Below are 16,067 nucleotides of genomic sequence, written 5' to 3' on the forward strand. Positions count from 1 at the left end.
ATTGTGCATTTTCATAACCAAGTCTTTTACAAGTTCACCACAGTATATCATCATTTGTAACAAGCTTAAGAAGATAACAACACAAACAATATGCACTTTTTTTTTTTTCACAACATACTCTTAACCAAGTAACACATTGATCAAACCACTTGATTGAAATGATGCACATTGGCTATGTTCACTTTCTTAAGGAAATATGGTCATGTAGTTCACAAGGACCTTTTAAAAGATATACTCTTATGGTCTCATAACTTGATTTGGGTTACATTCAAAAATCCTTTTTCTCTTTACAGGATCTGAAGGAAGTCTATTCAAATCAGTAAAGTCTTTGATAGATGAAGTAAAAGAAATGGACTGAGAAATACTTTGAATTGCACACTAGGAGGGACATCTCTTAAACCAGTTCCATTTTCTAGGGAATGTTTTCTTGTAAAAAATCTCTCCATCACTTAGACCAAGATTTGATCTTCATCATAATCCCTCCAAGATCCAAAGTGGCAGTTCATCCAAAAAAAAAATTCTTAGAAAAAAAAAAAAAAAAAACTTGTAGTTTAGGATGATTGAGGGGTGAGGGATATAGTGCCACTTTCTATAATTGGAACCAGGAAAAGATCAACCATGCTTGTTCATACTTGTTTAAAACTGAGACTTTTCAGCGATTTCTTCCAATGTGATTGAGGGATGAGGGATATAGTGCCATGAAATTTCACAATTACTATTAACAAGATTTTGATTTTATTCATCAAGACACCAGTAAAATGAACTAGGAACATAGTTTAAATTAGATACAGAAGTAACAAAATATTCTCAGCATCCTTGGAAATTAAACACAGAAGTGGGAACCCATGCATATATTTATTTTTTTCTGTGATATTTGAAATAATAATAAGCGCCTTTATAAACTGGAGATAGAAGTACCTAGAACTTTAGAAATACTTACAAGGCCTATTAGACAAGCACTCTCTAGAATATCAGTGTTATCTTTGACTATTAGATTGAGAACGTGGATCACTGAACTTATAACCTGAATTTATGAAGAGGAAATTATTTATATGTTAGTGAGAATCAATTAATGTTCTTGATAAAATATAGGTAAATCAAGTCTGAGCATCCGATAAATTGCGTACATGAGAACTTTGGACTTCAAGTAGCTCCATTAGAGGAAGCAAACCATGTTGTTTAATGAACACAATTTTCTGCTCTGGTCGCTGCTTTAAAAAGGTAGTTAGCTTTTGACAAGCAGATAGGATTACCTCTTCTGGTTCATCCGGCCTCAAACATGACACTAACTTGGAAAATTGAACAGCCTGAATCACATGCAACATATATAATATTTTTAAACCATAAAAATATGTTATTAATGAAGATAGCAAGAAAAAAAAAGACTAACGGATGATTAGATGATACAACAACTCCCAACCAGAAGTGAATATATTGCCATGTAAACAACCAAATACCTAAACTACAATAGTATATCAACAGATGCTACACTGAAGTTAATGTGATAATCTTTTAGACCAACTGCAGCTTTCAACTCCAGAGAAGCAAAAGGTAAAGGTTAATATTAAGAAGAGTAATAATGAGATGGGGGAGAGGACAAGAAGTTTGAAATTAGGAATATCAGTCTGCAAATAACAATATCCAGAGTCTTTTATGCTCTTAAGAACACTTCAGAATCACCAACTAATTCAATGATAAAATGAAGTTAACATATTTTCAAGTGCCCAGTTCACAACAAATGAATAACTAAAAAAGACGAAGGGGAGACATGGCATGTAGGTACCTGAATATGAAAGGCATTTTCTGGAGGTAATTTATCTTCAAACCCCTAACATATAAGAGCAAAAATTAGAAGCAAATATAACTAGAATCAATCATTCAAAATTATCTATGTCAAGCACACCAGATTGTTATTATTATCAGTTGCATCTTCCTTTAAGACACCCATCATTAGACGAATTAGGTCACCACCATTAGCCTGAGCTGATCCATTCTCTTTCTGTTTTTTAGCTATTGTAGCTCTTAACCTTGTAGCCAGATCAGTCTTTCGATTGTTAGGGACTCTGTCACCTTTTTTCTCAGATGAAGCAGAAGCAGAAGTAGAGGCTTCGGGCATCTCATCGTCCAATTCCTCCAAAGGATGAAACAAGTCATCCAAAGAAGCATCATTTGGAAGATCACTAAACTTGCTCAGTTCATGTCCTCCCAAATGAATTGGCGCTCTCACAACCTACATTGGCAACCAAAAAACAGAAAACATCGAGTAGTTTTTATCTTAAATGATAACACAAATGACTTCCGCAAAACAAGAAATAAAGAGAATAGTATTTATGGTGGGAAGCAGAAGGCCAACAAAGTTTAGAGAAACTAATTTATATAAGCGTTAAAAATTAACATTCAGATGAATAAACTTTGGTGAATCACAATGCTGGAGAGAAATGAAACAGGAACTAGAGACAAAATCACAACTAGCTCCATTTTATATCAGTTAACAAAGAAATTTGTGCAATAAAGAAAATCTATGCAACTAATAACCAACTATTATATGCCCATTATAAATTTATCACATTACAATACACCCTAGAAGTGGAAACGATCTGGTTGACCTACTTGAAAAGAGCAAATCTGAAAATGAAAAGGTGTTTATTACTTGTCTCTGAAGTCCATATTTGAGTCTCTCATTTCCCTTAGTTTAGTTCTATGTTAATGTTTCAGGCGTTTTGTTTTGGGTTTAAAGTTTTTGTTTCGTACTTCTTCACTTTATCATCTATGTAGCTACAACCTGAACTATCAAATGAGACCTCCCTACTCCCCGGACAAAAAAAAAAAAAAAAAATGAAGAAAGAAAAAAAAAACTATTATTATGATTTGATTAAATGTGATAAATGATGTAATGTGGAATTCAAATCAGCGATGAATAGCACTGAGAATAAGTAAGAATATCAAACCCACTACAATTTGGAATCCTTACAAACTTGGCATTCTAAGATTGGAACCAAGACCAATATTTTAAATGGACCTGCCGCAAGCCTAGTTCAAACTATTTGTTTTATCGCTAGTTTTCCCATAGCTTTGCACAAGGCTTCAATATAAACAATATTGCAAACAATTAACCTTCAGGTGCATTTGGTAATTAAATGAAATTATAGAGAAATGAGAGTAGATGAAAAAGATAAAAAATGGAGAGAACATGACTTCAATAGAAAATGAGAATTGATTTTTCTATTTGGTAAAATATAAAATTCAATTAAGAAATATAAAAGAAAATGCAGCGATATTGAGAAAATAATATATGGAGATGATGCATTGATCAAGAGAAGATGATGAATCGAGTAAATAGGGAAATGGAAATCTGTAGAGAATATTAGGCGTCTTTAGTTGGTGATTTTTTTAAAAATAATTTGAGCACGATGTTTGTAAAATCAAAATAATGTATTTTTAAAGAAAACTGTAAATTTTAAATAGTACCATAGAAATGAAAAAAAAAAAAAAAAAAAACACACAAATGAACAGACCCTGCACCTTTCTCAATGAACACTAAAATAGGGATATTTCTATTTTTTTTATTTCCATTTCTATGTACCAAACACACCCTTGAATTTTTTTGCTTAGCATAAGTCGATGCTCAGAGGGTTTGAACTGATATCTGGTACCATGATGACCTTCAGTCTTAGAAAAATAATTAACATAATCCTTATACCATAATATATATGTAAAAAAAATAATAATAATAATTGATTACCTTTCGAGGACTATAGTCCTTGTTTCTTTTACTATATTCCGCATTAAATGTACTTTTTCTGTCAAATTTTGCAACAGCAGTATTTTCCTTTGTTGAACCATAAGGGTTCAACTCATCAGTTTTCAGAATGTCAGCCCGCTGATCAAATTCGGATGTTTTGTCTCCCGGAAAATAAGAACACGATGGCTCATTGTCGCCTACCAGTCTACTGGAGCTAGTTTGCTTATCTAACCTCTCATTTATAGTAGGGGCATGATTAGAAACCAAATTATCAACAAGGTTATCGGGCCTTCCATCTGCATGATTAGCATTGGAAACACCATTATCAATAGACTTCCGGACAATTTCCGCCTCTGATGGTAGCTGCTGAAATTCCTACAACCCAGAACAAGAATTTGAAGTGAACAAAAAAAAAAGTTCTTTGGTAAAAATAAACAAATAAATATAAAAGAAATTAAACCAAAAAGGAAAGTTTCAAACAATAATTACTTTACTTTCTCAGCAGAAGAAGTTAACACAACATGTCTTCTTTCACCTCCATTTGATACAGCTTCCTCTGACTCAACTTCATCAATGTTTCTACAAAATTATATGAATTTAATATTCTACACATTAGTATCCATATATCAAGTTCAGATATGGGTGAAACAGCAAGCCCAAGAAGATGCCAAGGCGGCACATTGCACAACATTAAATATCAGAAGGAACATATTTTCAAACGGAATTAAGAAAAAAAAAAAAAAGAAGAAGAAGAAAAGAGGAGGAGGACATACATCATCAGAAAGCAATAAATGCTACCAAACTAGCAAATCAATAGATAAATCACAAACAAGGTGGCAGATCATTTCCTTTCTGTTTTCCTCAAGAATAATCACACTTATTTTCTCTCTCTCTCTCTCCGAAATTCCTTTAGCTCTAAACCAGCCAAGGTGGCACATTGCACAACAATAAATATTAGAAGGAATATATTTTTAAAGAAAGAAAAACAGTAACCTAAAGCATCAGAAACAATCAAGAGTATCAAAGTTAAAAAACCAATACATAAATCACTCAAAGAATTCCTTTAGCCCTAAATCAAATCTGAATAGTTTACTAAGAACTTGGACACAGAATCTAGTTGTATAGCCAAAAAGGAACCTTTGATGGTTCATAGCCACAGTTACATGCATATGTGAATGTATTACACTAAGGTTCTTTTACATTAATTGAAAAATAAACTAAATCTATCAAAAGATAGAAATAAAAAAATTATAAAAATCCATGAATTTAGCAACAACAAAATGGTTCATCAGTCTCCACAAGGTAGAACTGTGAACAGAGCCCTAGCCTTGCAGCTAACTATGTAAGTTGTGCTTTAGGCCAAAAGGCAACTTCACTCCACTATATAATTCCTAAAAGTACGTCGAATTTTAGTTGCAAGTCAAGTAACAAATAAGTGGTTTTCCACAGTGCATTCTTCATATCAGAAATCTTTCAAGGGATTATTTGATCTGTTTGCTTATCGTTCCAGATTGTGGTTAGAAGATGATGTTTGGGTTGTGATGTAATAAATGCATGATTAAAATAATATAAATATATATATAGAAATGTTTTAAGGACTACACCAGTACACCTCAATAGAGTATATTCAATATGGATGTCATTTTATGGAGAATAGAACTATATATAATCCAAAATATATTACTAACATAAATCAGTTTCATTAAAATAAAAATGTATATAAATATGTCTGTTTATTTAGGTGAAGGTTAAAAATAAAATATTATAAATAGGTCCCACATTAAAGATTTTTGGAAAATATTGAAGATGAAAAATGCTGGTAGCTCAGGGAAGACCAGAAGCGGGGAGACAACCAAGCACTCCCTAAATCATCATCTTCAATAAGATTGGGGAAATTTTATGTTTAGTAGTGCTAATATAGTAACAGAATTTCATTTTACCTTTACATCTATACTATACAACTACATTGAGTTATAGATAATTCAATAATGAGTTATATAATTTCTCTTTAGTAGACATTGTTTGAGATCCACTGCAAGTCATGCAAATAAAGGAGACCAAGTTGGAGATCTATTAGCCAAGGCTTTACCTAGCACTCAACTCAATTATGTTTTTGACAAGCTGGAGCATTACTGCTCCAGCTGAAAGGTTGTGTTATATATGTATATATATATATAACTATATTAGTTAGTGACTTGATTATAGAGCGTGGGCCTAAGCCCAAATTAGATTAAGGATTTTTATATAAGTGTATATTGTAATCATGTTGATTAAGTTAATAGAATACAGATTAAAATTTGAAGACTTGATAAGTTCATTTTGCTGATATGTAAGTGAATAAATGAACTTAAAAAGCCACAATATAATATATATCAATATACCTTAGCGATCTGCTATAACGCAGAGATCTCTGCAGTGCACGTCTTGAATTTTGGATCCAAGGGTGTGAAAGTAATGCCCTTGCATCAGGCCTCTGCCTGGCATCCTGAAATACAACGAAAACACAAATGAGCAATGTTACTCATCACTAGACTCTAAGGATCTTTTCCAAGCGCTTGGCACCTATTAGATTTATATACTCAAATCATATTTAGTGTTTGATCATGTGTTCTCACTCTTCATCTTAATGTAAGCCCTATTTTGACTTGTAAATAATAATATAAATCTCCTTTCCGGAAAAAACAAGAAGGCCTATAATGCTTTTTTCCACATATAATGATTTTTCTTGTAAAGGAAAAGACATTTAAATCCATATTAACAACCTTTTCTCCATATTGCCTTGATGCTTTTCCTTTTATGTTTAGGACCAGTTATATCACCCTCGGGATTACCATTTTTACAGTTCCTATCTTAATGATAATAAACAAACCAAGGAAGCATTTCATACGTAGAATGTACAAAAACAATCAAATCAAATAGAATAAAGAATTTTATTGTTTAATATTTTCAACTCTAAAAAATAAATTGTTTCACACGCTGAAAACAATCAAACCTTACATCCAAACGAAGCAATTATTTTCCTTCCTCATATTAGATTAACTTGTATGTCAATGTATATATGTATATACATATATGTGTGTGTGTGTAAGAGATTGTGTCCAAGGTTGTCATGGCGTCCTTTTACGGCATGCCGCCTGTAGACTGACATACCGCCGTGGTGACATGGCGCCCGCCATGGTGACAAAATGGCGAACACCGCGCACTATATATAATTTATATATATATTGTGTTATAAGTATTAAATAGTAAGGGCGTGTCTCTTTTGATACGGTTTAGAAAATTTTAGTTTGAGTTTGATATTAAAATAGTGTTTGATGGGATGTTTTGTGAGAAGGAAAAATATAATTTTTTTTTTTGAAAAAACACAGAATCTAATTAGGGTGTGTTCGTTTGTAGAATTTCAACAAAATTCTACTATTCATCTAATATTTTTCCCCCAAAAACATCAAATTAAACACCTATTTTTTATTTTTTATATTATACTAAAAATTAATTTTACATTCAAAACATCACATCAACACCTATTTATATCACATCAAACAACTATTCAAATTCAAAATTTTTACTATTCAAATCCCAACTCAAAATCCAAACCCCCAAACAAACACACCCTTAGTAAAATTGTAAGGATTTGGTGCAAAAGAAACACACCCTATGTAACTAGACAAAAAAAAAATTATGATAAATAAACAAAAAAATAATTATACAATAAATAATACATAATAATGCAATACACTGTTACTAAGATAGTATAAATGAAAAATAGCAGTACTAGAGTTAATGGAGTCTGAGACTAGAACGCTAAAGGATATTAAGATTAAATTGATAGTATAAAACATTCAGTGAGATGAAACGGCGAATGAAATGGTGGGATGATGCAGCGAAATGAAATTGTAGATAGGGAGGAGAGCAAGGATGGTGATTTAGGGTTCGATCCGGCTTAAGGCTTTAGGGGCTAAGGTAGGTGTGGTTTTGGGGGCCCAGGATGTCCTAGGTTGGAGACTCACAATGTTTTGGGCTAACCAGGATAGCGCCATGGCGTCATTGAGGCGTCGTCAGGACATCTCCAAGCCACCTTGTTTGATATGGCGAGGCTATATGTCCCGGCGCTTGCCAAAAAGCGCCAGAATGCCATGGCGACCACCATGGCGACGCTGTGACAACACTGATTGTGTCTTTCTTGCATTATATATTTTCTTACATCATATATTCATGACATAATTTTGTGAAACATGAGAGGATACTATAGCAGTAGTTTATAGTAATTTTTTTTTTTTTGTTTTTGTGGGTGGGAGTGGGGGCTAATAACCTTGGTTGTATGGGCAAAGAAAACTAAGCAAAATTTGAATTAGAATCAATCATCATTCTATTTTCTTATAACGGAAAAACACTTCTATAGAATCAGAAACCTGAACTTGAAGTTTTGTCCCATATGAGGCAAAGACATTATGTTACCTTATTTATCATAGAAGGTGGCAAAGATAAACTGAAAACTCTTTCGTTCGTAAAATGCAGGCCTACTGAAGTACTGATTTCCTATGTCTAGGTTCTTCATAATGATAAGAGGGTGTTCGTTTCTACAATGGGAAATCTATGATTTCACCATTAAATAATATACTCTTTCCTTTTCCCCCTCAAAAAAAAAAAAAAAAAAAAAAAAAAAATGGAAGAAAATAAGAAGAATAAACATTGAGAGAAAACTATTAAATATAAAAAACTTATATATTTATAAAACACAGATATATAATGTGACTTGCATCTAACCTTCTTAAAGCACTGCAGCAGAAAATCGTTAATATCTGGAGATAGACTCTCTGGAATTGGCGGATGCTCATCCTACAGAAGTGGAAACATATTAAATGGACTAAAAGAAACCCAGATATCTTATTAATATACTGAAGTAATAAGGTAAGCTTGAAACTGCACTTGCTCAGTTCCTTCATATTTTTGTTCTTTAAATTGGTTAGAGGTTCAATACCAACAGAAAAATTAACCATAATTCAAAACATAACTTTAATAAAACAAGATCATACAATTGGTTAAAGGTTCAATACCAACAGAAAAATTAACCATAATTCAAAACATAACTTTAATAAAACAAGATCATACAAGAACCTAAATGCCATGCAAATGCCCTATACATGAATTTCAACAACTAACAAACCTGAACAATGTCTTATGCCAATAGCAATAGATAAAGCAGACCAAGATAGTACCTGTACAATCCTAAAGAGCGCAGGCATGGGTTGGAGATCATAATATGGGGGTACACATGTTAAAAGCTCAATCACAGTGCACCCAACACTCCAAATGTCTGATGCTGCACAAACTCCCGACATTTCAATGACCTGAAAATAATGGAAAACATTCAGACATAGTGCGGTTTATGAACACCTTCCCTATTCCACAAAACCATACAAAAGTAAGCACATGGTCAACAAAAGTAAAGGTGTAAAGGAATTAAATGAAATGCTGCAAAAAAGTTAAGGGCAAATAGCATAGCTATTATAGACCTGAACTTATCACTTAAGCCTACTGTCTAAAAGGTACAAAAGGAACAGAAGGAAACAAAGGACTTATATTCCAAAGAAAAAGTAAATTTTTTATGAATAAGTTTTAACGAAAGCTGGCTGGTACAAAATGAGTAAAAGTGTAATGTATGCGTTCATTCAGTTACATTTTTGAGGGGCTGAAATAGTTTGTCTTTGTGTGAAAAATAAGCTTCAGCCTAGTTTTTTTATTAAATGATCTTTTTTGTTCGTCTGTATATTATTTGCTAAGAGACATATTGTAGGCATAAGGGTTAATAGATGTACACTGGGTTTTATATATTTTATCTAAAACGGGAGAGAGAGAGAGAGAGAGGAGATTTAAGTGTAATAGGTTTGAGTTGTTATTAATGTGTTTTATCTCCATGTGAGAATGATGAAAATGCATCCTATTGTTCACAGGCTAGAGAGGTTGCAACCTGCTATAAATTTCCACACACTGATATGGTTAGCAACATTTAACACCAATAGAACAGATGCATTTAATATTCCACAAGACAACTCCCATTGCATAAAGAGTTCATTTCCATGCAGCATACAACAAAATGACGTAAATGATGTTCATTCATGCAATTAAAAGAAAAAAAAAAAAAATCTCTTTTCCAGCGTACAGATTCCACTTCTCTCCAAGTCAAACTACTAATACAGTGGTCGCCGAACTTTTTATTCTACCAAAGCAACAGTTCTCTTCAATGCATACAACTTCCACGCTCCCAGTAATAATACAATGAAAGAAATCACACACCACAAATACAAAAAATAACACATACCCACCAAAATAAATACACCAGACACTACCCATAGAGTATCTCTGTTTATCACCTCAACTCCATATTTGTAATAAAATAGACAAAAGTGACAATCGAAAAACTTAATAGGTTGTGTTTGTTTGTGTCTTAGAGTATTTAGATTTGAAATATCATTTAATGAAAAATGGGGTTTTGGTGTGATGTTTTTAATGGAAAGTAGATATATGATGTGATCCTTTCAATGTAAAATAGGTTTTTGATGTAATATTTGAATGAAAATAAGGTAGGATATAATATCTTTTAGGGGAAATTTAATCATACTTCTAAATGGATAGTGTGAAAACATAGTTGAGAATGCAAATAAACACACCATAATCAAACATATATCGATTACATATACAAATTACATTGTGGGAGACCGTAAGTCAATACTCAAGCACATTCCCTAGCTAACCATAATGTAATCTCATTACACGACAACAGGCTCCTATGAAATCTAGCCTAAGATCTTGCATATATTGCTTAACATTGAATTGTTGAGCTGCCTACATAACTCAGCCTGCCATATTCCCACCACACCCATCCCAAAACAACCGGTGTTTCCAAACTTCCTACGATGACCATGAAAATGAATCAAAGCAGTACCACAGATAAGACAACCAAAAGTGTAAACTTTGACTTTGTAAAGCTAGCTTAGCATCAGAATTCATATATGCGAGTATACACACACCTCAGGTGCCATCCAATAAGGCGTTCCAGCGACCGAATGTGTATTAAAATCTGCTTCAGTCAGCTTTGTGGCAACTCCGAAATCTGCAAGTTTCACAAGACCCTGAAAGTATTAAGTTAGAGACCCAAAATGAATAACAGAAGGTACGGGTTGAGAACACATCGTGACATGTAAGAACAATTCAAGGGAGAAAAATACACTAAAATCCAAGGACATTGAATCATAAATGCAAATACAGAAGTTCAAAGATAATAAAGTAACCATTAATTAATCAAATCAATGCAATGGAGGAACTATATTTTATCCCAGGAGACACCACTAAGTCTCTATCTCCCCCCTTCTCAAAAGAAATTTTCGTAGCTCTATCAACTTGTGATGGGAACAAGGCTTTGTCCATGGTTTCAATCTAAATTTTCAAAGCCTTATGAAATTTTCTCCATTCGGGCATCATGAAATTTTCAAAGCCTTATGAAATTTTACTGCTCGGTTTAAGATCTCTCCTTCATTCGTATGAGCGCCCCTGTTGAAGCTATGAGCAACCATTTGTTTGTTTGGGTGCCCATTTTGAACAAAGTCAACAAAAATAAGTATTTTGAAGGGAACACTCCTTTTTTAGTGGTTGTGTTACTCCCACCCAATCAGCACTTCACTTTCTCGCAATTTTATGATTCCCAGCCATATCTGTAATTGAGCTTTATGTAGGAAAACTCAGAAATAGGAAGGAAATGCATATTTCAAACTTGGGAGGGCCCACACTTCTAGGGAACTATAGGATGGCTTAGCTTAGTGATAAGTATGAGAAGTAATGGCTTAGTGTTTCTAGGAAGATGGCACTTCTTAGAAGAGGGTTGTTTATGATAAGTATGGTACCTAACCTTTGGCCTTCCAGTCTCTTTGTAGCCTTTCATCTAGCATTTAGGCAATATAAAAATCCTAGCCTCAGACTCATAAGGCAAACTTTGGGTACAGGACTTGTAATGGTAGTAGAATTAGATATTGTGATGTCCCTTGGCCTCCTATCTACGTACATTTGAAGATTGCATTTAGTTATATCAATGCAATTGCCTACTCTAAGTTGGGAATCAAAGAATTTGGGCATTAGAAATAAGACCCTTAGCTAAGAGACATCAAGCTTCATCATCCACTTTTTGATTGTGAAAAGGATTTGTGGGAGATTTCGCATAGCTATTTTTTAGCTCCACTCCTTTAGCCTCATTCCCAGATAGATTGATCTAGTAACTCCAATAGTTCTTTCTCCTACCAATCCTACAATTGGGTTAAAGACACTAGCGGTCTTCCTCTATGGGTCTCTAGTCCATTAGTATGGGAGAAAAATGCTCTTCATACAGCTAACACTTTCATTTGGAAGTTGGTATAGATGATGTTGTTAAAAGAGATTCTAGCATCCTGACCAGCCATTAATGTTCCTTGCCCTCTACCTTCTTGTTACGAAATATGTATATGATCTTTCTTGCATTGCTCATCACTGTCTTCTTCTGGACACATCTAGGGAATCTTGCATGTCTAGCCTATCAGTCCACAACCTCATAAATCAATGAAGTTAGTAGCTTATCAAAAAGTGTACTGCGAGATTCGGAATGTAACTCAATTCTATGGTAAGTGTGGAAAGTGCACAATTGAGTATAGTTGAGTTTTTTTCGGTGTAGCATGTTATTTCTCAATCTCAACTTATGGTTAGAGATTGGTATAGAGCACAATTTCCAGTCGATATACCTTTCGCTTTTTCTGGTCAAAATGTTCAAGAGATTTCCAACATTCCCCTAATGGCTAATAAAGTTACACATCAGTGGAGTGATCAGGCCCAGATGAAAGTTGGTGGAAAATTAATATAGGCTATTTATCTTTTGGCAACCATGGGCAAGCAAGTATTGATGCGGTGATTAGGACCATAAAGGTCTTGTCCTCTTAATTCTCTCCACACCCATTGGTATGTATGACTCATGTGATGCAGAATATTGGCTATTACCCAAGTCTTCGACTATATATTGGTTGGTTATGAGAAGCCTTTTCCCAAAATTGTTGTTGAATGCGACTCTAAAATTGCTTTAGGCTGAATCAAAAGTGCCTCAACCCCATAGAAATTCAACTTTCATATCAATCAGCTAAGGCTGTCCATTTCCCGATTCCCTCTTATCGCCTTCCATTTCACTTTTAGAAGTGCCAATGGCCTTGCAGATTTTTTCAACAGGGGCACCTGAAACAGCGAGGAGCTCTCCTTTTGATTATAGTGCTCTCTTTCTATTGTGCGGCTTGTTTGCTTTTTATTTGGGTCTATCGTTTCTCCTTGTACTTTGCTTGCATCTTTAAAAAATGTCTCTCCAAAAAATATATATAAATGCACCAGCTTTAATGCAGCAAGATGGCATAACAAACTAGAAGGTATACCTCTTTTGTAAGCAAAATATTGGCTCCCTTGATATCACGATGAATTACCCCTTGTTCATGTAGATAAACCAGACCTTCTAATACCTGATCAACATATACTTCCTGATATTAGGAACCAAAACAGAGAGAAAAAAACAGAAACAAACTAACCAGGTATGAGATCAGTAACAAAACCTGAGCTATATAGACAGCCACTAAGGACTCTGGAAAGGGCCCAAACTTATTTGGCTTAACAATGTTAGCAAGTGAACCATTTTCCACATACCTTGAAAGCAAATAGATAAAGATCATTCATCTTTTTATTTCCATCATTTTATGAAAATGATGAATAGACTCACTCAAGTATAATGTGAAGATGAGTCTTTGTCTTCAATGATCCAAGATACTTCACAATATTCTTATGATTTAGATTCTGGAAGAGGAAGTACATCATTAGTTATAGAGTAAAAGCACAAAAAATATCCCCAAAATGTTACAGTGTATGCCCCATTATGAAATATTTGCACATAAAAACATGATATAGAATCCATGTGGCTGAAATACACATCAGCATAACACATTGATTGATAAGAGCATAGACAAAGGGAAAAGTAGGCTTCACTTATGGGACAATTGAATATATTTTTTTTTTGTGTGTGAAATCTTGCAATCAAAACACTCTTATAAATGAACTCAAAAAAGGAATACGCATTTAAACCAGAAGTCAGCAGTCACCTCAGGAAGCAGTATTAAGTAATAGAAACGGTAGAACTCCGTGGTTTTATAAAATTAAAGGTGAAAACTGCATGCCTGAAGCTAACCATAAGTAAGAAGGGGCATCAACAAAAAAAAGTCATAATGCCCTTTCAGAAAATCAATCTCATGCAAGTGGGCTATCTTAACAATCAATAGACTTTACAAATGGGATCAAAATGAGCCTGAGCATCGAAACAAGTGTCAGCCACCACTTCATCCTAAGAGTGTTGTCAGAAGAATTAGAGGGTTTAATTAGACATATATATGTGCTGAGAACTTACTAACACCAATGATAGCGGACAGTTTATATTACTTAGAAGATGTGGCGACAAAATTACCTTCAGCAGATCAATCTCTTGCTGCCAGGTTCACGCCATTGTTGCATCAAGAGAATCACAAGTGTCGCCAAAAAGGTTAAAAAAAAAAAAAAAAAAAACAGGTTAGTCCAAATTCATACAAAATGTCGTATGTCTAACAAGCCATTACAAAAGTTCGGAATCAGAAGTATAGCTAGCCGTTTTTGAAAGGAAAACATGTAAAAACAACAACATTAAGTCTAACCATAATAATGTTGAGATCCTCCTGGACTATATTCTCTAGAGACACTTGCTTGATTGCAACAAAATCCCCATTCTCCAAAACCAAACCCTTGTACACTCTCCCATACGCTCCTTTCCCAATTTCATCTCCAAGCATCTGTGATATCAACACACTTCTCTCAACCCAAAAAGGAAAAAAGCGACAAAAATACCCATACAGTGACAACCAATCAACCATACAAGGGAGAATTACGCTTACATATTTGTTGTCCAGTGTTTTGGGTTTGTGGAAAGCGCTCGTCGCCATTTGCCGGGCCATCTCTGGGTGCCCCGACGGAAACGAAACCCTAATTCTGAAATTTTTCCTCTTCCACCTTCAATAAATCCGCCATAGCCATAGTATTCTGGGCACATGAATATTGGGAAGTGGATGGGTAATTGAAGCGGGATTCATACGATCGATCGATCAATCCCCTGGTGTATGATCGGCGGTGCAAATCTCCGGCGCATATGAGAGAAGATGGTATTGCTAATTTTGTTTTGTTTGAGAGCAACAAACACAAGAGATGTCATCTCAGTCAGTCAGCATTGTGATTTGGTCAGGTTGGATCCGATTTGGCTGGATCAAGGTTGAACTTATTAGTGTTTTGTAGTTGTGCTTTGGAGGAAGGATCCGAATTGCGACACTGCTTTGGTTGTGAGAGCATGTTTGGTTTAATTTGATTCTCGGATGGCTATGATTCGGTTACGTCAACTCATGAGGATGTCTGGCCTTGTCCACTGGTTGGAATTTTAGGTGATTATTTTATATTATATTTATTTTGTGTATATGTTCATATGTAGTTTAGGTTTGTTTGTGTTTTGTTTAAATTAGGTTTGTTTGTGTTTTGTTTAATTTTTATTGGGCTTGCTGATTTGGCTTGTATAAGAATGGTGGTGGTTTGGGCTTTCAAATTGGGCTGCAAAGTATCATCAGGTCCTTAGGCTTTGGTACTTTGGTTGTCTGGTTGGGCTTGAATAAAAAAGGCTTGCTATTTTTGTGGAAGTAGTTCTAGACTGTCTTTGCGCCTTGGCATCACTGATTTTATAGGCATATTGGGCTTCACAGTCGGACTAGGGGGTGAGCATTCGGATTTTCGGTTCGGATTTTGCCAAATCCGAACCGATCCGAAAATCCGAAATTTTTGGAAAAAACCAATCCGAACCGAACAGAAATAATCGAAATCCGAAATCCGAAAATCCGTAATCCGAACTAGAAAATCCGAACCAAACTAAAAAATCCGAAATTCTAAATATTTTTATTATTATTTTTTTAATTTTTAAAATTTTTTAAATTTTATTATTATTTTATAATATTAAATATATATAATATATAAAAATTAAATATATTAAAATATAATTAATAAATTGGAGTTTTTTATATTAAAATATAATATTTTCTAATAAAATATTAAATATGTATAATAAAAAAATATATTAAAATGTTATATTTCGGATTTCGGATTGGTTCGGATTTTAAGTATACAGATCTGAGCCGATCCGAAAATCCGAAATTTGTTAAAAACAATCCGATCCAATCCGAAAATCCGAAAAATCCGAACTAAATTTTAAATTTCG

At 34.0% G+C, this 16,067-nt stretch overlaps 1 protein-coding gene across 5 annotated transcripts in view; it reads right to left on the minus strand.

The window, feature by feature from the left end:
• Positions 1 to 15,188, minus strand: part of LOC127245401 (MAP3K epsilon protein kinase 1-like) — a 30,933-nt gene extending 15,745 nt beyond the window's left edge. Inside the window, exons 1-16 of one of the 5 annotated variants that reach the window (XM_051266248.1) lie at positions 14,710 to 15,188; positions 14,473 to 14,607; positions 14,250 to 14,270; positions 13,515 to 13,588; positions 13,351 to 13,441; positions 13,177 to 13,260; positions 10,771 to 10,872; positions 8,959 to 9,090; positions 8,507 to 8,578; positions 6,124 to 6,227; positions 4,237 to 4,321; positions 3,743 to 4,117; positions 1,904 to 2,230; positions 1,784 to 1,828; positions 1,128 to 1,307; positions 941 to 1,024 (exon numbers count right to left, since the gene is read on the minus strand). In XM_051266248.1, coding sequence (XP_051122205.1) covers positions 941 to 1,024; positions 1,128 to 1,307; positions 1,784 to 1,828; positions 1,904 to 2,230; positions 3,743 to 4,117; positions 4,237 to 4,321; positions 6,124 to 6,227; positions 8,507 to 8,578; positions 8,959 to 9,090; positions 10,771 to 10,872; positions 13,177 to 13,260; positions 13,351 to 13,441; positions 13,515 to 13,588; positions 14,250 to 14,270; positions 14,473 to 14,607; positions 14,710 to 14,769 — 1,971 coding nt within the window. In that variant the 5' untranslated portion in view covers positions 14,770 to 15,188. Of the gene's footprint in view, positions 1 to 940; positions 1,025 to 1,127; positions 1,308 to 1,783; positions 1,829 to 1,903; positions 2,231 to 3,742; positions 4,118 to 4,236; positions 4,322 to 6,123; positions 6,228 to 8,506; positions 8,579 to 8,958; positions 9,091 to 10,770; positions 10,873 to 13,176; positions 13,261 to 13,350; positions 13,442 to 13,514; positions 13,589 to 14,249; positions 14,271 to 14,472; positions 14,608 to 14,709 lie in introns of those variants that run through there. The other 4 variants (XM_051266249.1, XM_051266250.1, XM_051266253.1 and 1 more) reach the window with 4 other exon arrangements.
• Between the last annotated feature and the right edge of the window lie 879 nt (positions 15,189 to 16,067).

This window comes from Andrographis paniculata, unplaced genomic scaffold, assembly GCF_009805555.1.
Source record: "Andrographis paniculata isolate CXL003 unplaced genomic scaffold, ASM980555v1 Contig22END, whole genome shotgun sequence".
Taxonomy (NCBI): domain Eukaryota; kingdom Viridiplantae; phylum Streptophyta; class Magnoliopsida; order Lamiales; family Acanthaceae; genus Andrographis; species Andrographis paniculata.